The sequence below is a fragment of the Plecotus auritus genome (genome assembly GCF_963455305.1).
Source record: "Plecotus auritus genome assembly, chromosome: 2".
NCBI classification, from domain to species: domain Eukaryota; kingdom Metazoa; phylum Chordata; class Mammalia; order Chiroptera; family Vespertilionidae; genus Plecotus; species Plecotus auritus.
In genome coordinates, this window is record NC_137771.1 from 29,451,383 (window position 1) to 29,477,203 (window position 25,821).

The window sequence follows — 25,821 nt, forward strand, 5'->3', positions numbered from 1 at the left end:
TTATTGAAACTTTGTAGCCTTAAGCGAGGCCTGGTCCAGCCAGGGTGTGTGGAAAGCTTGGCTTCCTCCATCACCAGGGGCAACCCTAGCCTCCTGCTCTTTCCAGCTCTGTGGCTGCCGCCATTTCTGTTTGGGTTTATGTATCTTCTATGATTGAAACTTTGTAGCCTTGAGTGGAGGCCTAGGCCGGCAAGGGCAGGCAGAAAGCTTGGCTTCCTCCATTGCTGGGGAAACCCAAGCCTCCCTCCTGCTCTCTGTGGCTGTAGCCATCTTGGTTGGGTTTATTTGCATATTTTCTCTGATTGGCTGGTGGGCGTGGCTGGTGGGCATGGCTTGTGGGTGTCATGGAGTGAGGGTTAATTTGCATATTACTCTTTTATTAGATAGGACTAGAAGCCCGGTGCATGAAAATTCATGCACTGGAGGTGGGGGGGTCCCTCAGCCCAGCCTGCCCCCTCTCACAGTCTGGGAGCCCTCAGGGACAGGAGGCGACCCAGCGATCAGGGGAAGGCGACGCCCCATCACACCTCTGCTGCTGCCACTGCCGGGAGCACAAGCCTCGGCCCGCCCTGGTTACCTGAGCCTCGGGCGGCCCTGGGCGGCTGGACAGCCGCCATCCAAGGCTTGCCTGTGCCTCGGGCCGGCCCTGGGTGGCTAGGCAGCCACCATCTGAGGCTTGCCTGCACCTCGGGCCGGCCCTGAGGGGACTGGGGGACTCCAGAGGCAGGCACGCAGAGCAGCCTGGCCTGTCTGGGGGCAGGCCCAGCCTTGCCACGCACCTCCCACCCCAGCGGGGCTGAGGGGACTGGGCGCTGCCATCTTGTGGCTGTGGGGGCCGCCATCTTTGAGGGCGTGGCAGTCAATTAGCATATTCCCTCCTTTTTTCTTTTTAATATATTGATTTTTTTACAGAGAGGAAGGGAGAGGATAGAGAGTTAGAAACATTGATGACAGAGAAACATTGATCAGCTGCCTCCTGCACACTCCCCACTGGGGATGTGCCCGCAACCAAGGTACATGCCCTTGACAGGAATCGAACCTGGGACCCTTCAGTCTGCTCTATCCACTGAGCCAAACCAGTTAGGGCAGCATATTCCCTCCTTATTGGCTGTGGGTGCTGCCATCTTTGAGGGTGGGGCAGTCAATTAGTATATTCCCTCCTTATTGGCTGTGGGCACTGCCATTTTTGTGACAGCATGAGGGTCAATTAGCATATTCCCTCCTTATTGGCTGTGGGTGCCTCCATCTTTGCGACAGCGTGAGGGTCAATTAGCATATTCCCTCTTTATTAGATAGGATATCTCCAAAGCCACAGAATGTTAACACCAAGAGTAAACCCTAATGTAACTATGGACTTCAAGTGATGATGATGGGTCACTGTAGGTTCATGAACTGTAACAAATGTACCACTCTGGAGGGATGTTGATAGTGGGGGAGGGAGTTAATGAACATCTCTGTGCTTTCCCTTCAGTTTTGCTATGAACCTAAAACTGCTCTAAAAAATAGTTTTAAAAATAAAAACTCTGCAACTTACTTTCAAATAATACAGAAAAATGTGTCTGTTTGCCCAGATAGATAGATAGATAGATAGATAGATAGATAGATATAGAAATAGATAGATATAGAACAATGTGGCAAAACCTTAAAATGTTAACTAGAGACTCTAGCTGAAAGGACCCTGATATTCATTGTACTGTTCTTTCAGCTTTTCCACTGGTTTGTAATTTGTCCAAAGCAAAAGGTTGAGGTGAAACAAATAAAAAGGATTAACGAAGCCCTAAGACCAAAGCATGCATTTTAACACTGAGATGCCAATGCTTGAGCCAAAATCTCTCCACTCTTTGGGGAAAAAGAATGTAAAAAATCACAGGTAGCCCTAGCCAGTTTGGCTCAGTGGATAGAGCATTGGCCTGCGGATTGAAGGGTCCCGAGTTCAATTCTGGTCAAGGGCACATACCTCGGTTGCAGGCTCCATCCCAGGCCCTGGTTGGGGCTTGTATGAGAGATAACCAATCGATGTCTCTCTTACATTGATGTTTACCCCTCTCTGTCTCTCCCCCTCCCTTCCATTCTCTCTAACTATCAATGGAAAAATATCCTCAGGTGAAGATTAAAAAAAAAAATCATAGGCAGGGTGTAACCAGAAGCCAAAAATATAGCCACTAGAGTTAGATGTCAATCTACAGACTGAGGTTACTGAGAAGGCATTAACCTGCAGTTAGAACACTCAAACCCCATCTTCTTCCTCCTCACTTCCATTTTCCTACTTATGAGAGCATGCAGAAACTAATTAAGAAATTCATTAATATAGTGATTTTTCAAAAATAAAGGCAGTATTAGCCAAAAGAGAAAAAAAAATTTCCCCATTTTTTCAATCTATTGACCAACTGCACTAAATGAAAATAAAAATCTTTAAAATAAAAAGCCACGTAGAATAGGAAAGGGCACAGAGAATGTTGAGAAAGAGCAAGGCGTAAGCAATCAGTTCAGAAAGGAAGGCTGGTTCTGTCAGAGTTCTAGATTTCAGGAAGTTTGTGTATCATTAGCAAAAGCACATACACACAGAGGATAAAAAACGGGGCTGCCTCTGCTAGATATGTTCAGTTTCAAGTGAGCAGACTTCTATATTCCCTCTTTTCTTATTTTTTCTTTTAACTTCCACATTCCTGGGGGAGAGAAAAATAATGTCCCAAATCTAGGAGCACACACCTTTGAGGCGGACAATCTTCTCTAAAACAAGAAATGTCCATTTGTCTAAGAAATTTGTTTTCCTAAAATTAATGGTATAATCATCGCAACTATACCCACCATAGCCTGGAGGGTGAAATACTACACACACATACACAAAACACAATGGCCTAGAAAGATACACCCCAAACTTTTAAGGATGGGATATATAACTCTTCTATTTTATTCTGTATACTTATTTGTTGGAGTTATTTAAATGAGCATGCATTCATGTATAACTAATTTTATTATATAAGGAATTGTGTCCTATAATTTCAGACTATTAATGCTGTAACATATAAGTTACACAATTTAAAAAACTTTAAAAAATGTGATACCTATACATCAATATGACTCATTATATACAAAAAGGGGAAAATACAAGACAGAGGAAAAAGTTTGGGAGAAAATAAAATGAAAATTACCTCATATTGCCTCTGAACTTTAGGTGTTTATTCTAAAATGAGCCTTATTTTGTAAAGGCTCAAACACAGTTTTATTAAAAACTGTAATTTCTGAGTTCTGATCTAATTTTTAGGTCACTGAGTCAAAAGTGATTTCCAAAAAGATACCACCCAAAAATCTCACTTATTTAAATATAAATGATTTCCAAGAGTCTATTTTATATATTTTGTGGGGGTTTTTTTGTTGTTGTTTTTTTAGAGAAAGAGAAGCATCGATCAGTGGCCTAACACACGAGCCCCCACTGGGGATCAAACCCACCACCTCTTCATGTACGGATGGCTCTCCAACCGAGTCACATTGGCCCGGGCAAGAATCTATTTTATAACACATAGAAAAAGGTCTCTAATTTATGTGTTCTAAACCAATCTATTTACTGCAGATATATTTCAGCACTCATTTTAGATATAAAATATATTCCCAATTTTTATGTATATATAAATAAGTGCACATGCTTATTGCTCAAGCACCGAGCAGCGGCTGCCAGCCCCCATCACCCCTGAGGGCTCCTCCACCTCCCCTGCTCCTGAGGGGTGATCGGGGCAGCAGCCACTGCTCACACCTGCTGACGGCACTGGCCCCGCTCGCACCTGCTGCTGGCGCTGGCCCCAATTGCTCCGCGCAGTCAGCGTGGGAGCGGCAGCAGTGGGAGCAGAGCTGCAGGCAGACAGGGGACCGGGGGCCGTGCAGGAAGGGCTGAAAGGGGGCGCAGAGGATGGGCCAAGACCCACTCCTGTGCCCACCTCAGCCTCGCAGCCCACAGTTCCTTTCAAGGTGCACAAATTCGTGCACTGGGCCCCTAGTATATAAATAAGTGCACATGCTTATTGCTCAAAGGGAAAGAGCCAGGAGAAAGTGGAGGATGGAAATGTCGGAGAGAACTGATGGTGAGAGACAACTAATGAGGGACAAAAGAATTCCACTTGACCACTGTAAATAACTGGGAGGGCGAAGACCTGATTGAGGCAGACAGGGATACAAAGCACTGAAATGCTGTGGATGATAGCCTTGGTTTTTTTAAAATATATTTTAATGATTTTTTACAGAGAGAAAGGGAAAGGGAGAGAGAGTTAGAAACATCGATGAGAGAGAAACATTGATCAGCTGCCTCCTGCACACCCCCTACTGGGGATGTGCCCGCAACCAAGGTACATGCCCTTGACCGGAATCGAACCTGGAACTCTTGAGTCTGCAGGCTGACGCTCTATCCACTGAGCCAAACCAGTCAGGGCGGATGATAGCCTTGTTATTGTGACAGATGGGGCTGCAAGGACAGTCTAAGATCAGAACATGAAGGGCTTTCTACAGCATGAGAGAAGTTTCTGACACTTCCTGCACGGAGCAGAGCTCAGAGCTTTTGGCTCTGAGACTGAACGTCATTTGATTTAATATCCCAAGGACTTGGCAAAGTATCTGGCATTCAGAAATGTTTGCTAAATGGAATAATTTCTTCTTCCTTCTAAGCCACAAGAACAAGACAAGATGTTGTCAGATGCTTTGTTTTTAGTATTAACAGTCAGTCAATAACTTCTCAGGTAACTTTCATTCCTATTCTCACTTCAAAGATAGTTTCTTTTTCTCTAGTAACTGTCTAGTCCTTTTATACCTCCCATGCCAGCCATGCTAGATTTTCCATAGTTTTCCAAATATGCCATGCTCTTTCACACTTTGTGCCTTTGCCTATAATTTTCCCTTTGCCAGAAATGCCCCTAATTTATGTGTTCTAAGCCAATTTATAGCAGATATAGTTAAGCACTCATTTTGGATATAAAATATATTCCCAATTTTTATGTATATACTAGAGGCCCAGTGCAAAACATTTGTGCACTGGAGGGGGGTCCCTCAGCCCAGCCTGCACCCTCTCACAGTCTGGGACCCCTCGGGGGCAGTCAGACATCTCCTAAGGGGTCCTTAGCGCTGCTGCGGAGGCTGGAGAGGCTCCTGCCACTGCCGCTGCACTCACCAGCCGTGAGCCCGGCTTCTGGCTGAGCGGCGTTCCACCTGTGGGAGCGCACTGACCACCCAGGGGGCAGTTCCTGTGTTGGGCATCTGCCTCCTGGTGGTCAGTGTGTGTCATAGCGACCGGTCATTCTGCCGTTCGGTCAATTTGCGTATTAGCCTTTTATTGTAAAGGATAAATAAGTGTGTTCTCCTGCGCTCCTCTTTACTCTTCTCTACTCAGCTCATATATCCCCTTCACTGAGCAGCCTCTCCAGGCATTCTCTCCATCCCTGAATTTCCCCAGTTGGTGAAGTACTGGGGCAGTTAGTATCCCCACCTCCCACATTTCTGTCTCATCTATACTCCACTCTGCTGCCAGTTATCTTCCTAAAATGCAAATCTGACCACATTCGTTTCCTGCTCAACATGCTTTCACCAGCAGCTTCCCTCTGACACAAAGTCCAAACTCAGCATTCCATACAAGACTATCTCCTGGCCCTTTTCCAGGTCCCTACACCTTTACTCAGGGGATTCTCTCTGCCTAAAATGCACTTCTCACTTTATTCATTCATATTTCAAGTCCAGGCTTGAGAGCCTCTTCCTCATGAAGCCTTTCCTACACCCATCCCCTAACAGTGCACTTCAAGATCAAATGACCCACTCCTTGTATAACGGTACACTGTTCTTCCCTTCCTACATGCCCCACAATCCCCTTCATTCATTTTTAATTATGGTATTTACTTTATTTTTCAATATTAATTAAGGAAGACTGTAAGATTTCAGTGTTTTTACAGGAGACTGCGGGCTTTTTAGAAAGTTAGTGAGCATTCGCCCTGAGCTGTTTGGCTTAGTGGATAGAGCAGCCGTGGGCAAACTACGGCCCGTTCGACTGTTCTGCCAAAAGAGTGGAGGGTTCTCTTGCTCTCCCCTCCGCTCCTTTACTTTGAATTTATATTGGTTCACACAAACACTCCATCCATGCTTTTGTTCCGGCCCTCCGGTCCAGTTTAAGAACCCATTGTGGCCCTCGAGTCAAAAAGTTTGCCCACCCCTGGGATAGAGCGTCGCCTGCGGACTGAAGGGTCCCGGGTTCGATTCCGGTCGAGGGCATGTACCTTGGTTGCGGGCACATCCCCAGTGGGGGGTGTGCAGGAGGCAGCTGATCGATGTTTCTAGCTCTCTGTCCCTCTCCCTTCCTCTCTGTAAAAAATCAATAAAATATATTTAAAAAAAAAAGTTAGTGAGCATTGTCTGCATAGCTCTACATCCCTCTGTCTTAGCATATGTAACACCTGGAGCACTTCTTTTTCAAACATATCAGGTTATAATTTCCTCAGAAGTGGGGACTGAGGCTTATTTAATTTTGATCTTTAGAGACTAGTACAGTTACTATCTTAATAAGTATAATTATGTGGCAGTGAAATGAATTTCGCTGAGGAAATAATAACAATTGTAAATCCTAGGTACTCAAACAGAAATTCCAGAAGAAACTTCTGTGTTCTGTTCATTCTCCTCCACACAGAAGTCCAGAATTTCCACCAGGCATCTCTATTTAAAGTGGAAGGACCTTTAATGACCCTGCTGCATCAAATATGAACCTGCATACCTGACAGCGAGGCCCTCGATACCTGCCTCCGCCCTGCCTCTCCCATCTTCTGTCTCACTACCCCTCACCCACACCTTTCTTCACATGTCACTCTCAGCAATCATACTTGCTTCAGAAATACTGCCAATGTTCTACTTCTCTGGAGTACCTTCTCCAGGTGCCCAAATGCCACACCCCACCTGCCAGGGTCCCTCCTTCAGAACCCTTCTTCCTCAAAGGCTCTCTGGATTTCACTTCTTCCTTGTGACCTCTGACACATTTCATCTGGCCCTATCTCATCCTTGGCTCCTTCCTGTGAGCCTCAGCGTTCAGTGTGCAAACTTCTCAGGCCCTGTCCCTCCCTTCTACACGCCCCACACTGCCTGGACCAAAGCTGAAGACATAACCAGCTGTCACTCAGCAGTAGCACTGTTGAGTGACAGAATGTCACTGATATCTCTACCTTGGCTTCTCTCGCACCAACTCAGCGCTGCCTGGGTGGTATTTCCATGAATCCCTGCAAGCAGCTTTCAGTGCTATGTACATGAGCATTTCTTTGTAATCCCATACCTCACGACTACCTCCATGTCACCATGAGGAAGACATTCCTGCTGAAGCTAAGGAAAAGAGAACTTGTTTTCATAGCTACATGACGGGATCAGAGGCTTTGCAATTTTCTTTTGTACCACTGAAAATAAACATAGCCACCCCCGCCACACACACACACACACACACACACACACACACACACACACACACACACACACACACACACCTGAAGTTATTTTGCCTCTTTTTGCCTTTCCTGGGCTAAGAATTCTTAAGTTTTCAGTTCTTTAATACTCTGTTCCATCCCTTCTCTCTAGTAAAATTTTGCTTTCCCCAGTCTGTTAAAATACCCCCAGGTAAAGAAAACCATAATATTATGATGGTGGCAATTTAAATATGTAACTCTGGGAAATTAAAAAACATATAGTTTTGAAGTGTCTTTAATTCACCAATAATGATGAAATCTGGCCACCACAAGGGTATGAGCAATATAATACTGTAGCAATGCGGGTTATATTCTTCTCCTGACCACACTACTGCTCTAGTAGATCCCCAGGAGATAGGAAGACCCCGTGACTGGGGTCTGGTCAATGAACCGTGGTTTGCAAGACATCACCTGCAGGCCTGGCCCAGAGAGACCCTCTGCACATTCTCCAAGTTCTCGCCCATTTCTCCTCTGTGCGCTAGATCAGAGGACCCAGTGGAGGATTCAAAGCCCTAGGAGTTGGCGGGGTTACCAGATGGAAGGAATCTGTGTCCCTGAATGTATGAGGTGGAACAGAACTCCTTCCCCAACCCCCACACATCTGCACTAGATTGTGACAGGAAAAAAATAAACCTTCACTGTTAAGCCATTGGCATTTTGGGGTAGTCTGTAACAGTAGGGAGTCACCCTGACTGAAATGACATTATCATGAATTCTTAAAGTTAAAAATAACAATTATTCCTATGTTTTACTTATAAGCAACTCTGTCTACAGCGCTCTTTTGTTACGGCATACTAGCCATATTACTGTTTTCCCTTTCTGGTGACGTGGGCATTGTGGAAGCCGTAGTTTGCCCCTCAGATTGGAAGGACCGGTCTGCTACTGGGATCGGTGTCAGCCCTTTTCAGGAAATGCCTTGGCTGAGACAGCTGTCTTGCCCAGAGTCATGACTTTCCAGGGTAGCCTCCTCTACTGACGAGTGGTATCCAATGACCAGGTCAGTGAGAAACTATAAAGGCACAGCCCCCTAACTCAGGAGGACTATCCCAGCTTCACTTCCCTACAGGGTTGGCTGAGACCTTTCTTGGGGCTGAATCTCAGTCCAACTTGTCCTCTGTACAATCATGCTTCCTTCTCCTCCCTTTCCATCCGTTTCCTTCCAGGATCATTGGCCCCAAAACCACTCCTTAATAAGCTTTCCACACTCTAATCTTTATCTCAGAATCACTTCCCTATGATCCAATCTGAGACAGGCACTGTATCCTTGATGCAGTATCATGTTACCCAACTCTGCCTCAGTATATGGCACAAATCCCATCGTTTCCAATCAAAAATGAACATACACAAAATCACAATGGGATGGAAGCTTTAAAACTGAGACTCTCCAGAGAAATTCAGAAAGTATTATATTATTAAAAGACTAATGCTTTGCAAGAAAATAAATGAGACCACATTTTGAGAGCCCGTGTGAGAAAAGGAGCTTTGAGATTATCCCAAAGATAATATTACCACCTTGCTTGTAATCAAATAAATTATCCTATATAATAAAGAGCTAATATGCAAATGGTTGTCACGCCCTCATGCTGTCACACCATAATGGCTCAGACACTCAGCACTGGGGAGAGAGGAATGGGGACAAGCCAGGCACAAATGAGCTCCGGAGAGAGAGAAATGGGGACTAGCCAGGCACAAATGAGCTCGCAAGAGAGGAATGGGGACCAGCCTGCACCTGTGGCCCAGGAGAGGGACAAGCCGCCCGCCCCGCGGTCCCGGGCACCAGTGTCTGGGGCTGTGGCCCAGGAGAGGGACAAGCTGCCCTCTCTGCGGTCCCGGGCACCAGCGCCTGCGGCCCAGGAGAGGGACAAGGCACCTGCCCCGCAGTCCCGGGCGCCTATGGCTGTGGCCCAGGTGAAGCCACCCACCCACGGTCCCCTGCAGCTGCGGCCGGCCCAAGTGAAGCTGGCCCGGGTCCTGGGTGCCTGCAGCTGGCCAGAGGGAGGGAAGCCTGGGTCCCTGGTGCCTGAGACCAGCAGAGGAGGGAATCCTGGGTCCTGGGTGTGGGGCGAGGCAGAGGCAGTTAGGGGGAATCAGGCCAGCAGGGGAGCAGTTAGGGGCGATCAGGCAGGCAGGCAGACGTGGTTAGGGGCGATCAGGCAGGCAGGCAGAGGTGGTTAGGGGCAATCAGGCAGGCAGAGGTGGTTAGGGGCGAGCAGGCAGTTGAGCGGTTAGGAGCCAGCAGTCCCAGGTTGGAGAGGCAGTTGGACATCCCCCGAGGGGTCCTGGCTTGGAGAGGGTGCAGGCCGGGCTGAGGGACCCCCGCCCCTGCATGAATTTTGTGTGCCAGGCCTCTAGTTAAGTATATAACAAAGAGCCATGTAACAAAAATTACTGAGGATTTATTATTTATCTGTGCGGGTACCTGGTATTATAATTAGGGCAGTTATTTCTTGAGTGCTCACCACAACACAGTGCTAAAAGCTTTACATGCATTCACTCATTAAATCTTTAACTCGTTCTGCAGGTGATAAAACTCAGGTTCAAAGAGTAAATAAATTACCAAGTCACAGACTAGGACTCAAAGCCAGCACGAGTTTACTCCAAAAGCCTCAACTCTCTGGTATGTCTTGCATATTGCATTATGTCTTGCATATTTAAGCTCTGAGAGAGTTCAAGTACTATAACTAGTTCACTAAGTAATTTGCAAGAGGGGAGGGAGAGCAAAAGGCAGTATTAGGGTGTCCCCCCAAAAAGTGTACAAACACTTTGAATAATTATAAAGGCAGTGTTTATTAAAATACATTTCATTTTCAAAATTGAGCTATCAGCTGTTAAAGTGTGTATACATTTTTTGGGACGCCCTGTATGTAATTCCAAAAATCTATGTTCTCTCCTTCACCTCTCTATTGCTTCCACTGATGACAGATATAGGTGCACATGGTTTAATGAATGAGTTAAAGAACAATCCCATACGCGACTTTGCCAGAAGGAAGAAACGCAGCACAACCTGTCCTGTGGCAATCCAAAGGTTCTTCTGCCCTCTTGTGGCTCCAGGAGACTGCTACATAGCAAAGCTCCATTAAAAAGCTAAAATACCATATAAAGGCACTTGGCAGTCAGACCAAAACAGCAGGAGGCAACTGTGATTGGCTCAAAATGGAGTAAATTTAATAACGTAAAAATCTGATTTTTCCACTTTTCTGTGCCAACTATTGCCGATAATAAGAAAGCTCATAATAAGAATAAGAATACTGGAGCTCAGAGAAAAAAGTCAGTATTCTGCAATAATAATAAAGAGTAATAGCCAGGCCGAAACCGGTTTGGCTCAGTGGATAGAGCGTCGGCCTGCGGACTGAAGGGTTCCGGGTTCGATTCCGGTCAAGGGCATGTACCTTCGTTGCGGGCACATCCCCAGTGGGAGGTGTGCAGGAGGCAGCTGATCGATGTTTCTCTCTTATCGATGTTTCTAGCTCTCTATCCCTCTCCCTTCCTCTCTGTAAAATATCAATAAAATATATTTTTTAAAAAAAAGAGTAATAGCCAGCTATATATATTCAGGACAGTGATAAAAATTTAAAACATTCTAAGCCCCAAACAAAACTCCTGATCCTTGCTTTTTACACATAATATGTAGGGTGTTCCGCCCCCCCAAATGTATACACACACTTTGAATAATTATCAAGGTAGTGTTTATTAAAATATATTTCATTTTCAAAATGGAGCTACCAGCTGTTAAAGTGTGTATATATTTTGGGGGGACACCCTGTGTTTTAGAAATCTTATCCTATCAGCATATAGAGAGCCTCCTCATTCTTCAGGTGCAGAGCACCCCATTGGATAGCAGAACTTGGCCCCTACTGATGAACAATTACTTCCAAGCTTTTGTTATTAAAAACAATGATGCAACAAACAAACAAATAAAAAATGCTGCAGTGAGTACTACTGTACAGATCATTTTGCAAGTACGCAGAAATGCCTGTAGATGAATTCCTAGAAGTGGAAATGCTGGGTCAAAGGGCACACACATGCCCTTGCATTCCATCCTTTTTAAAACTTCTTCCTCTGACTTTCCCTATCTCTCTGGCTGCTCAGGCTTCTTCTTATGCTTTCTTAAAAGTTTAAGAACCATTGCCCTAGCCGGTTTGGCTCAGTAGATATACCCTCAGACTGGGGACTGAAGGGTTCCGGGTTCGATTCCGATCAAGGGCACATGCTTGGGTTGCAGGCTCGATCCCCAGTGTGGGACATGCAGGAGGCAGCCAATCAATGATTCTCTCTCACCATTGATGGTTCCATTGCTCTCTTCCTTTCTGAAATTAATAAAAATATATTTTTTTTAAAGTTTAAGAACCACTGTTTATTCAGGGTGACTTTGAAGGAGTGACCACATGCTGCTCACCCCTTAGTTGGTAGCTCCCAAAGATTTGGTCCTTGTCCTCTTTAATCCTGTATGCTCTCTCCAAGCTATCAGTTTTTTTCCTTGAAGACAACCAAAGTTATTATTTCTGGGTATTATGCTTCCAGAGTTATGTTATATACATGTGTGCAAATACATATATAATACATATGCCTGTGTATGTACAAATAGGAACACATATGTACAAGACTTCCCCCCTTTTTATATAAATGACTAGAGAGGCCCGGTGCACAAAATTCATGCACAGGTAGGGTCCCTAGGCCTGGTCGGCGATCAGGGCCCATCTGTGGGGTGACCGGCAGGGCAATTGGGGAGGGCCCCCTCTGGCACCTGCCTTGGCTGGCCTGGGGCCTGTGGGTAGCTCCTGCATGGAGTGTCTGCCCCCTGGTGGTCAGTGCGCCTTTTAGCAACCAGTCGTTCCGCCATTTGGTTGATTAGCATATTAGGCTTTTATTATATAGGATAGCATTTCCACCCCAAATTGAAGCAGTTTTAAGGGGATACCTCTAAGCAGCAACCATCACAGGAGATAAAATTGTGGTCCAAAACATTTTCCACCAATAGTTATTTGCCTGACAATTGGAGTGAACCCGAAGGAGGAGATCAGATTAAAAGTACTATCTCCCCTGGCCAGTGTGTCTCAGTTGGTTGGATATCGTCCTGTACACCAAAAAATTAAGGGCACATACCCAGGCTGCAGGTTCAAACCCTGGTCAGGTCGCATGCAGGAGGCAACTGCTTGATGTTTCTCTCTTACATCGATGTTTCTCTCTCTCTCCCTTCCTCTCACTAAAATCGATTTAAAAATAAAAATTTTTTTTTTAAAGAAGAAAGTATTGTCTTGCCCTGGCCAGATAGCTCAGGTTGGTTAAAGCGTTGTCCCGAACGCCAAGGTTGTGGGTTCAATCCCTGCTTAAGGAACATACAAGAATCAACCAATGAATGCACAAGTAAGTGAAACAACAAACAGATGTCCCTCTCTCTGTCTCAAAACCAATAAATAAAAAATTAAAAAGTACTGTTTCCCACCCTAGCCTACTATTTCAAAAGGTCTTGGAAAGTAGCCACAAATAAATTCAAGAGCTAGAGGGAAGAATGGAGCAGAGGTGAATAAGTAAAAGCTCAGAGTCTAAATATGATCTTTGGCAGCTGTAGTTGGTCATGTAGGAAAAATTTTTGTTTGATTTTACTTTTTTTTAATGAAAGTTTTCTAACTATACAAAAGTAAAGAGAAGACTGTAATGAACCCTGTCCTACAGATTAAACAATTATGCAAAACATTTTGCTACTGGCTTCCTGATTTTATTCCTTCATTCTCTCCCCTGCCTCCACTGGCCCCTCTTTCTTTCTCCTTCTCTGTTTTTTGGCTACATAGTTTTAACAAGTCCCTGACATCATGCTGTTCAATCCCTAAGTAGTTCCTCTGGTCATAATTATAAAATACATTTCCTTTCATGATCCCAATATCATTATCATATCTCACAAAGTTAATAACTTCTTAGCTCAGTCCACATTCATATTTCACAATTATCTAAAAAAAAAAAATCTTTTTACAGTGAGCCTCTTAGGCTTTAATGGAACTATATAGCCAAAGAAATTCCATACCCAGCCAGCAACAGCCTGTGACTATTAAATCTTAAGATAATTCCCAGTCTCAAACCCCCACCAACAGGAAATGAACTGTTCAAGTTGTACACTTCCAGGAGAGGCACTCCTCCCACAGCCTGCCTAATGGCCCACCCTGCCGTGGCCTTGGCAGATAATAATTAAAGAAGAACCATCCTATACCCTTTAGTTTCTCCCTTCTAGCCCACCAGTCCTAAGTGACCAGGAATCTACTGTCTCTACAGATTTGCCTATTTTGAACATTTCATACAATATATGGTCCTTTGTGACTAGCTTCTTTCACTTAGCACCGTGGTTGGTAAACTGCGGCTCGCGAGCCACATGCAGCTCTTTGGCCCCTTGAGTGTGGCTCTTCCACAAAATACCACGGCCTGGGTGAGTCTATTTTGAAGAAGTGGCGTTAGAAGAAGTTTAAGTTTAAAAAATTTGGCTCTCAAAAGAAATTTCAATAGTTGTACTGTTGATATTTGGCTCTGTTGACTAATGAATTTGCCGACCACTGACTTAGCATAATGTTTTCAAGCTTCATTCATATTGTAGGACGTCAGTATCTCATTCATTTCTATTGCTGAATAACATCCCATTGTATAGACAAGCGATCTTCAACCCTTTTCATCTCACAGTACACATAAGCTACCAAAATTCTGCAGCACACCAAAAAATACACTTCTTGCCAATCTGACCAAAAAAAGTATAATTTCTATTCAGTTACACCAGACAGCTATTGTTGTGTTGGCTGTTGTCATTTTTTTATTTGTGCCCTGATAAAAATAGTAAGATATTGCATGTTTTAAAAATTCTTGTGGCACACCAGTATGCCTGCCATGGCACACCAGTTGAAAATCGCTGGCAGACATACCACTTTTATTTATCCATTCATCAGTTGATGGACTATTGGGTTGTCTACATTTTTTGGCTATTAAGAAAAATGCTTCTATGAAAGCTCACAAGTTTTAATGTGGACATATGTTTTCATTTCTATTGAGTTTATATACCTAGGAGTGGAACTGCTGTGTCAAATGGTAACTCTATGTTTAACTTTTTAAGGAACTGCCAGACTGTTTTCCAAAATGGCTATGCCATTTTACATTCCCACGATCAGGGTATGAGGGCTCCAATTTCTCTACATCCTCGCCAACACTTGTTATTATCTGTCATTTTTATTATAACCATTCTAGTGGGTGTTAAGTGGTATCTCGTTGCAAATTTGCATTTCCCTAGTGACTAATGATGTTGGACATCTTTTCATGTGCTTATTGACCATTTGTATATCTTCATTGGAGAAATGGCTATCCAGGTCCTTTGCCCATTTTAAAAATTGGATTGTCTTTTTGTTGTTGAATTATAAGAGTTATGCCTTCTATTCTTTCCCATCTTTTCCATTGAGAATAAAAGGTTGCTAACCATCAAAAAGAGTATTGTTTTTTTTCCTAAAGTAAAAAGTAACCACCAGAACTACTTTAAAACCCAACCAAATCAATCAACAACAGCTTCATATCATTATACAAGCTTCTGAAAACCAGACAATCAGCAATAGCTTCACTTCAATGACTACTGTTCTGAAAGTCATCCTATTCAACGACAGCCTCATTCATGTAATTGGGAATCCACAGCTAAAGGTCAACCAATCCCTAAACACTCTGACTTCTGAAAGTCCCCCAGTCCCTGAACTCCACTTTTCTGAAGACTCAAGAATACAGTGGTTCTTAAATTTTTTATATCAGACCCTTTCACACTCTTAAAACTTACTAAGGACTCCAAAGAGTGTTTGTGTATGAATGATTATATTGATATTTATTATATTAAAACATTATAAAAGTATGAATTCACTTAAAATTAACAATAGGAAAAATAACTTTTCTAAAACAGAAAAAGTAGGAAAATAGTTTTACATTTCTACAAATCTCTTTAATTTTAGTTAATAAAAGAAATTTGGATTTTCACCAGTTTCAAATTCAATCTGTTGTAAAACATCTGTTTTGACTATGCACTCAACGTAGGAACAGTTAAATATATAAAGTAAACATGGACAAACAAAGGGAGAGATTGACAGTAACACCCCACTGACATCAATGGATAGATCATCCAGAGAGAAAATCAAGGAAAGAGCAGTTCTTAAATGACACATTAGATCAAATGGACTTCATAGATACTTTTAGAGACTCTCACCCAAAAGCAATAGAATACTAGTATATCTTCTTTTCAAGTGCACAGAAACATTTTCCAGGACAGACCACATGTTAGGCTGCAAAACAAGTCTCAATAAATTTAAAAGACTAAAATCTAGATTAGAAACCAAGATAACGACATAGGTAAACACCTAAACTGCTGCCTCGCACAACAATTTCAAAACTACAACTAAAAGATAAAACAGATATCATCCAGAACCAAAGGAAGGCTGGCTGAGTGGAAATTCTACGAATAGAAGGAAAGAGAAAAGCACACTGAGACTCAGAGGAGCTGCAGGAGGCAGAGGTACTAGATGCGCGCTCGGAGAGGACTGGCAACTGAGTGCGCGGCTGGCTTTCTCAAACGGGAGGGAGACAAAAGCTCCCGACTGTGCTGAACTCCAGTTCTGGGCGAGACTCTGGGGATCCAGACTCATACGAGGTGAACTGGACTGTCTGGCAGCAGGCAGAACTTGAGGGCGGCTTTCTCTCAGAGGTGCCTGCAGCGATTACCACGGGACACTGAGACACAGGGGCCTTTTAGGGCAGGGCTGACAGGAAACCAATGCTGTCTGCTCTGCTCTGAGACTCCGCCCCATCCAAGCTGAGCACAGAGGCTTTTGCAAGTCTTGTCTCATAAGGGTGTCTCCAGAACCGAATTTCTCCCAGCGTAGACACAGCCGATCCTCACAGCCAACTGGCCTGGAGGTCAATTCCTCCCAGTGATACCAACAACAATCAAGGTTTAACCACAAGACTGTGCACACAGCCCACAAAGTGGTGCACCAACAGTGTCCACCTCAGGTAACTGGGGAGGCTGAGCCACTGGGCCCTATAGGACACCTAGCACACAAAGCCACTCTATCAACTCAGGGAAACAACCAAAATGCGGAGACAAAGAAACAGATCACAAATGAAAGAAATGGAGGAAAGCTAATGACTGGATATAGAGTTTAAAACCATGGTTATAAGGTTTTTCAAGAATTTTCTAGAAAAGGCCGATAAATTTAGCAAGACCCTCGAGGATATGAAAAAGGACCAACTAGAAATTAAGCATACACTGACTGAAATAAAAAATATTATACAGAAATCTAACAGCAGACTAGAGGAACGCAAGAATCAAGTCAAAGATTTGAAATACAAAGAAGCAAAAAACAACCGGAAAAGCAAAAAGGAAAAAGAATCCAAAAATATGAAGATAGTGTAAGGAGCCTCTGGGACAACCTCAAGCGTACCAACATCAGAATTATGGGGGTGCTAGAAGAAGAGAGAGAGCAAGATATTGAAAACCTATCTGAAGAAATAATGACCGAAAACTTCCCCAACCTGGTGAAAGAAATAGACCTACAAGTCCAGGAAATTCAGAGAACCTCAAACGAAAGGAATCCAAGAGGGCCACACCAAGACACATCATAATTAAAATGCCAAGAGCAAAAGACAAAGAGAGAATCTTAAAAGCAGCAAGAGAAAAACAGTTAGTTACCTACAAGGGAGCACCCATACGACTGTCAGCTGATTTCTCAACAGAAACTATGCAGGCCAGACGGAAGTGGCAAGAAATATTCAAAGTGATGAATAGCAAGAACCTACAACCAAGATTACTCTACCCAGCCAAAACCGGTTTGGCTCAGTGGATGGAGCGTCGGCTTGCGGACTGGAGGGTCCCGGGTTCGATTCCGGTCAAGGGCATGTAGCTTGGTTGCGGGCACATCCCCAGTGGGAGGTGTGCAGGAGGCAGCTGGTCGATGTTTCTCTCTCATCGATGTTTCTGACTATCTGTCCCTCTTCCTTCCTCTCTGTAAAAAATCAATAAAATATATTTAAAAAAAAAAAAAAAGATTACTCTACCCAGCAAAGCTATCATTCAGAACTGAAGGGCAGATAAAGAGCTTCACAGATAAGAAAAAGCTAAAGGAGTTCATCACCGCCAAACCAGTATTATATGAAATGCTGCAAGGTATTCTTTAAGAAGAGGAAGAAGAAGAAAAAGGTAAAGATAAAAATTATGAACAACAAATACATATCTATCAACAAGTGAATCTAAAAATCAAGTGAATAAAAAATCTGATGAACAGAATAAACTGGTGACTATAATAGAATCAGGGGCATAGAAAGGGAGTGGGCTGACAATTCTCAGGAGGAAAGAGGTGTAGGGGGTGCGGGAAGAGATTGGACAAAAATCATACACCTATGGATGAGGACAGTGCGGGGGGCGGGGGGGTAAGGGCAGAGGGTGAGGTGGGAACCGGGTGGAGGGGAGCTATGGGGGAAAAAAGAGGAACAATTGTAATAATCTGAACAATAAAGGTTTATTAAATTAAAAAAAACAACAAACTAAAATCTATCAAGTATCTTCTTTGATCACAATGATATGATACTAAAAATCACCCATAAGAAAAAAATTGAAAAACACATGAGGCTAAATAACAAGCTACTAAACAATGAATAGATTAAAAATGAGATCAAAGAGGAAAATAAACATACCTTGAGACAAACGAAACTGAAAACGTGATCTCAAAAATCTATGGGACACAACCAAAGCTGTTCTAAGAGAGAAATTCATAGCAATACAGACCTACCACCTTGAGAAACAAGAAAAATCTAAAAAAAAATCTCACCTTACATATAAAGGAACTATAGTAAAAAGAAGAACAAACAAAACCCAAAGTAAGTGGAAGGAAATAATAAAAATCACAGTGGGGAAAAAACGAAAGAGAGACTTAAAAACAATAGAAAACATCAATGAAACAAAGAACCAGTTCTTTGAAAAGATAAACAATTTTACCAAGCGTTCAATGAAAAATTAATACCTATCCTTCTCATTCTAGTCGGTTTGCTCAGTGGTTAGAGCATTGGCCCGTGGACTGAAGGGTCCTGGGTTCAATTCCTGTTCAAGGGCACATACCTTGGTTGTAGGCTCATCCCTGTCCCCAGTTGGGGCATGTGTGGGAAGCAACCAATTGATCTCTCTCTCCCTCTCTCTCTTCTTCCTTCCTCCCTCCTACTGTCTCCAAAAAAAAACACACACACACACACAAAAAAACCTTTCCTCAAACTATTCCAAAATATTAAAGAGGAGAAAAGGCTACTAAAATCATTTTATGAGGCCAGCATTACCCTGATAACAAAGACAAAGACACTACAAAAAAAGAAAATTATAGGCCAATATCCCTGATGAACATAGATGCAAAACTCCTCCACAAAATATCAGCAAACTTAATTCAGCAATACATTAAAAGATCATATACCATAATCATGTGAAATTTATTCCTGGGATGCAAGATTGGTTCAATATCCACAAATCAATTAATGTGATACACCACATAAATAAATTAAAGGATGAAAACATATGATCATAACAATAGATGCAGAAAAAGCATTTGGCAAATTCCAATAGCCATTAACTGTGTAACTTAAATAAACTAATGAAACTAAACACTTCAGTTGCTCAACTGGAAAATAGAGATAATAACAGCATATTCATGTGGTTATAGTAAGAAGTAAATTAAATAAAATTAAATGTATGAGACCTGACAAACAATAGGTCTTCCATAAAGTTAGTATCTTCTCTAGTAAAATATAATCTAATACTTGATTATGTCTTCTACAGGTCAGTAGCTCTTATCGGAAATGGGGACCCCCCCATTCCTTGCACATGTTTCCATCTATTTTATGGATACAGATTAATTTACCCATTATGGCTACAGACAATGCCTCTAACCACAGACTTCTGCACTGCACTGATATAAACACTCCTTATTTTGGGTAGTCTCCTTGATTTTAAAAATAAGTTGGGACCAAAAAAATAAATAAGTTGGGACACAAATTTAAGTAAACTCGGGAAACGCAAAGTAATTACTGGTAATTATAAGCTAAGCAGTTAAGAGGCACTTAAACGTCCCATATAAAACAATAAATCAAAGATATAACACTGTATTTTAAAAACTGGCTTGCAACTGCTTCAGTAGTTTGGGCCATGTGAGAAATACGTCAACTACCTCATAGGTATAGTTCCCATGTTAAGGTCTCAACACGAGGCCAATGTCAAGTGCCTCTTCCAACTCATTCTAGCATTTTAACCTCATACTGAGAGGCCAACTCTACTCTCAAGTGAATTCTACACTTTTATTGGGTAGATGTTTGGGGAAATAAAACTACTTTAGAAAAGAGACATTCTCTAGGAATCAGAACAGACTACCTGGTATTTCCTGCAACAAGCCTTCAGACCGAAGAACCAAAAGGAAAGCTACTCGTGTTCAAAAAGAGAATGGTCAAAGCTGGTGTTGCTCAGTACCGGCCTTCAATTGCAAGCCTACAACCACAACACAGGCACCACTGGGTGAAGTGAAACCCAGTCCGAAGGGTTCAGGCAGGTATACAGAACATGCTGGGTGACACATGAGGCCTGAGGTACAAAGGGAAGAAAGAGATTAGGAGTTATTGGCTGGAAAGCCAGCACAAGTTCAGGACCAGCAAAGGCTACAAAGACTAAGTAGACAGAATTTCTTTAGGAAAATAAAACAAAGACATTATTAAATTGAAAAATTCAAGGAAAAGATAAAGATGAAGTTTTAAAGGCAAAAGAAAACCAACTTCACTACCAAGCCCTAAGGCAATAAATGGCAAATGGGAGCAGCAATACACTATAGTAATTAAGAACAAAAAACATTCAAGGATTAGAAGTACTAGTACAGTTTTACTTTTTATTGAAAAATAGCACTTTTTCACTGGGTTCATATAAGAATTTGCCATGGCATGCAGTTGTTGTTGTTTTTTGTAAGTTCTTAACTTATAGTAACAAAAGTAGTCAATTTCTAAGCCTAAATCCCAGAAATGGTCAGTTGACTGCCCATCTCTGAAGAATCTGAGAACATTGCAGCTATGTGAAAAACCTATCGCTGATCTGCAACAGGCTTTTCCAGGGATAGGCTAGAGTGACCATACTTACTGGAGTCCTCCCACTGGAGTAAATGTAGCTTCCATGCAGAATAATACAAAAATCCCAGTACCAGAAAAAGGCAGAGGGCTAGCAGCAGGTTTCGCACAAACACCAAGAGTCCCATCTTCACATGATTTACAATTTCCTACATGACCTAAAAAACAAAACCACAAAATAAAACCAATTTAGGTCTTAAAAGAAAAAGCAATCATCTTACTGATATACTCTACCTTGAATAAGTATTTATAGAAGAATTTTCAAATGAAGAACCTGGAATTACCAATAAGCTCATGACACGGCAGGTTCTCATCTGCTCATCCGTGTCTAGAACAGCTTCACCAGTCACTCAGCAGTCATCTGTGTCCTGTCTCTCCCTCATTCCTGACATCCAATCAGTGAGCAAATTCTGGTAATTCCAACCTCCCAAATAAGTATCAAATCATATCCCCTCCCCACCATCACGACCCTCCATCCTTGCTACCACTATTTCCCAAAGACAAGTTTCCCCCCTCCAAATTTGTGTTCTCCCAAATCCATTTTCCACATAGCACAGCAGTAGTCTGTTAACACAAAATTTGGCATTACTTCCTTACCTAAACCCCTCAGTATTCTGCTGCTGCTGTAACAAAGTACCACAAATTTAGCAGCTTAAAATAACACAAATTTATTTTCTCTGAGTTTTGTAGCTGGGTCCTCTGCATAGAGTCCCACAAGGCCAAAACCAAGTAGTCGGCCGGGCTTTCTGGAGACAAGAGATGGAACTGTTTCCAGGTTCATTCAGGCTGTTGGCCGAATTCAGGTCCTTGCAGCTGAAGGGCCGAGGTCCCCGTTTCCTTGCCAACAGTAAGACAGTCTTTGCTCTTGTGTTCCTTCTCATGTTTTCCATGTGGTCCCCTTCAGCCATGGTAGGTTAAGTTCCTCTGAATCTCTCCAACTTCCCCTTATAAACTTTTTTTGCTTTTCCAGCTCATGTGATTAGATTGGGCCCACCTGAATAATCCAGGATAGCCCTGGCCGGAGTGGCTCAGTTGGTTGGAGCGTACACCAAAAGGTTTTGGGTTCAATTCTATTCAGGGCATATATATACCTAGGTTTCGCGTTCAATCCCAGTTTGATCCCTGGTTGGGGTGCATGCAGGAGGCAGCCGATCAATGTTTCATACATCAATGTTTCTTCTCTCCCTTCCTCTCTCTAAAGTCAATTAAAAAATAAATAATCCGTGCCCTAGTTGGTTTGGCTCAGTGGCTAGAGCGTCGGCCTGAGGATGCTCAGTGGATAGAGCATGTGAGCACATGCAGACTGAAGGGTCTAGTGTTCAATTCCAGTCAAGGCTCAATCCCTGGCCTTGGGTAAGCTTGATCCCTGGCCCCAGTTGGGGCGCGTGAGGGAGGCAACCAGTCGATGTGTCTCTCTCACATCAATGGTTCTCTTTCTCTGTCTCTCCCCTTCCCTTCCACTCTCTTTAAAAATCAATGGAGTCCTAGCTGGTTTGGCTCAGTGGATAGAGTGTCAGTCTGTGGACTGAAGGGTCCCGGGTTTGATTCTGGTCAAGGGCACATGCCTGGGTTGCAGGCTTGATCCCCAGTAGGGGGCGTGCAGGAGGCAACCGATAAATGATTCTCTTTCATCATTGATGTTTCTATCTCTCTCGCCCTCTCCCTTCCTTTCTGAAAGCAATAAAAAATACATATATTTTTTAAAATATATTTTATTGATTTTTTACAGAGAGGAAGGGAGAGGGATAGAGAGTTAGAAACATCGATGAGAGAGAAACATCGATCAGCTGCCTCCTGCACACCCCCTACTGGGGATGTGCCCGCAACCAAGGTACATGCCCTTGACCGGATTCGAACCTGGGACCCTTCAGTCTACAGGCTGACGCTCTATCCACTGAGCCAAACCAGTCAGGGCAAAAATATATATATATATATATTTTTTTTTAAGTATATTTTGATTTTTTTTACAGAGAGGAAGGGAGAGGGATAGAGAGTTGGAAACATTGATAAGAGAGAAACATCGATCAGCTGCCTCCTGCACACCCCCTACTGGGGATGTGCCTGCAACCAAGGTACATGCCCTTGACCGGAATCGAACCCGGGACCCTTCAGTCCGCAGGCCGATGCTCTATCCACTGAGCCAAACCAGTCAGGGCAAAAAATATATATATTTTTTAAAAAATCAATGGAAAAATATCTTTGGGTGAGGATCAACCATAAACAAACAAATAATCCAGGATAATTTCCTCCTCCCTCCCCCAATTTTAAGATCCATAGCCTTAGTTTTATCTGCAAAGTCCTTTTTGCCATGTAAGGTAACATATTTACAGATTCTGAGGATTAGGGCATGAACATCTTTGGGGGCCATTCTACCTAACATCCCTTTCATTAAATTCTCATTTCCTTTAGAATAAAGTAATTGCTCTCAGAATCCAGCAGCTTCAGACTGTGCCCCTATTTACTCTCCAACCATCTCTTGCTTCTCCCAACTTGTTTGTGTCCTATGCTCTAGCCATTCTATCTATTCATTGAACATTGTCGTACTGTTCCTCTCCCCTGGGCCTGTCTGGAATACATTCTCCACCACCCTGCTTCACCTGTTGCACATTCTTTGATACTCCCCTTAAATGTAACATCAGGCAAGAAGAATTCCCAGGACCACCCCTCCCCACCCACACTCAGATATCTTAGCCACGAGATAACATACAAAGAAGAAATTATGTATAAATATTATAAATGAAGTGATAAAAAGTTATAACTGGCAGGTTATATAACTGTCTACTTAGAAACAAGAGAATCGACTGTAAAAACATTATAACTAATAGGAAGTAGGTGATTATAAGATTAAATCAAAAGCTTCTTAAAAACTGTACCAGCAATAACCAATTAGAAAATGTTAAGGGGGAAAACTTCCATTCATGATGGCAACAAAATCTATAAAATATCTAAAAATAAACTTAGGAGGGAATGGGCAAGATTTTCACCAAAGGACATAAGAGATCCAAATACATACAGAGATAAAACAGGCTCCTTAAGTGAGAAGATTCAATCATGGGAATATGTCAGTTCTCCTGAAATGTCACTTCTCTATAAATTCAGTCTAACTCCAGTCAAAATCCATGACTATTTTTTAAATCTAAAATTAATCCAAATACTTCATGCCCAAGAGGAGCCAATAATTTTTTTAAGTGAAAATAATGAGATGAGGATTTGCTTTATCAGATATCAAAACCAACTGTTGTGCCTGAAAGTGGGAAAATGCTCAGAGTGAGGACATGTAAAACGGAAAAAGAAGCCAGCTCGAGGGGCTCATGGCCAGATCTGGAGCATTATAACCCACTAACCAAGAACGTTAATAAATGTGGAGAGGAGAGAACTCTCCTTTAGAGTGGAAGGTCAAGTAATGAATGCAGAAGGAATAACGTCATTAGAAAAGTCACCATTTAGCAACCATTTTAGTAATAATTCAGCTAAAAAAAAGCAAAGGATGCTAAAATTAGTGGGTAAAATTTTGAGAAATGGGATCGTATATAGTATGTCTTAAAGTATCTCCCTACAAGATACTTATTAATTACAGAGAAGGAAAAAGTTAACTTTACAATGGAGAACTCCGAGAGACACTACCATAAACTAGCTGAAGGTATGATATGTGAAAGTTCTTTGTAATATTTTTGCAACTTTTTAAAGTCTAAAATTATTTAAAAATAAAAGTTAAAACAGAAAAACGTTTTTAAACTAAATGCTCAAAGAAATGTTCGAATACAATCCAACCCAAATAAGAGATTATGTAGCCACTTTAGATGTTTATGAAAATATATATATATTTTTAGATACTTGAAATACAACTTTATTCTGATTCTAAACGAAAGGGAACGGGAATGACAGTAGCAAACAAGGCTTCACCACTGAGTATTGTGATGCGACTGCAGCATTCTTATAAGGAAACAACTGCGTTCCAACATAGCTAAATATGCAGGTCCAAAAAGTGAAGGTATTTTTCAACTGCCACATTTGCTCTGAAGCCCATTCATCTCTTTCAGCATCCCAAAGATCAAGCACAGGTCCTGCCCAGCTACCTGATAAAATGGCAAACACGCGGCACCACTGACATCACAGGACAGTTGCCTGTAAAACTAGACTTCTGACGCTGGGCTCCAGCTTCCCTTTCTCCCAGGTGGTCATCTTCGTCCGGGAGCATGGTGGCCTGAGCAACCTCTAGATCATGCTCACAGGGTGCTGCCAGCGCTGGGTCCCTGGCAACCTCTGGAGGGGCAAGAGCAGGCACGGCAACAAACTCCAAGTTAGGGTCTCCGATTGGTTTTCCAGCAAGCCAGAGGAAGGGCTGTTCAAAGTTGTAGTTACTTTGGGCAGAAATGTCGTAGCACTGAAGACTCTTCTTTCGGTGGAAGACAATGGATTTTGCCTTCACCTTCCTGTCCTTGAGGTCCACTTTGTTGCCACACAACTCGCTGGGGATGTTCTCACACATGCGCACCAGATGGCTGTGCCAGTTAGGCCCATTCTTCTAAGTAACTCGAAGTTACATCCAACATCATAATGGCACACTGGGCTTGGATGCTGTAGCTGTCGCACAGGCCCCTGAACTTCTCCTGGCCGGCCGTGTTCCACATACTGAACTTAACAGGCCCTTTGTCAGTGTGGAACACGAGGGAGTGCACCTCCGTACCCAGGGTGGCTACATACTTCTTCTCAAATTCACCAGCCAGGTGATGCTTCACGCAGGTCATTTTCCCAGTCCCACCGTCACCAACCAAGGCAAGTTTGAACTGAACCTGGGTTTTCTTTGGGCGGCCATGGTGATGTCACTTCTAGAACCGTCTTGAAAATATTTTAATAATGTTAAGATACAAGTGTCATATACTCAACTAAAAATAGACTAGAATAAAACATAAAAGGCTAACAGGTTAGTGCTGAGGATTTTTCTGGCTGGTGGGAGGCACTTGGCCTCCTTGCACAGCCATAAAGGCACACAGGTAACGAGAGGCGGCTGCTCCCTGGAAGCTCTCCTCAGCATGCACAAGGAACACAGCAATCTGGACTCATCCCCTCCTCACAAATTCATCTTATCTCAGAGGTGGTGTCTCTCTTCTGTCCAAAACTAATGCCACAAACACTAGTGCCAGAGACTGTGCAAGGCACAGAGGGCACTAAGACAATCCAACTCAGACCCCTGCCCTAGGCGTTGTTG

General features: G+C 42.9%; 1 protein-coding gene and 1 pseudogene across 5 annotated transcripts in view; both read right to left on the minus strand.

Annotated features, from left to right (window-relative positions):
- The window catches only part of ST3GAL3 (ST3 beta-galactoside alpha-2,3-sialyltransferase 3), a 178,911-nt gene that overhangs the window by 138,075 nt on the left and 15,015 nt on the right, over positions 1-25,821 (minus strand). For all 4 annotated transcript variants that reach the window (XM_080656564.1, XM_080656566.1, XM_080656567.1 and 1 more), the window contains exon 2: positions 20,626-20,770. In XM_080656564.1, coding sequence (XP_080512690.1) covers positions 20,626-20,740 — 115 coding nt within the window. In that variant the 5' untranslated portion in view covers positions 20,741-20,770. The remainder of the gene's footprint in view (positions 1-20,625; positions 20,771-25,821) is intronic.
- On the minus strand, positions 24,685-25,428 carry LOC308242706 (GTP-binding nuclear protein Ran-like; annotated as a pseudogene). The gene has a single exon. The product of its transcript is annotated as a GTP-binding nuclear protein Ran-like (transcript).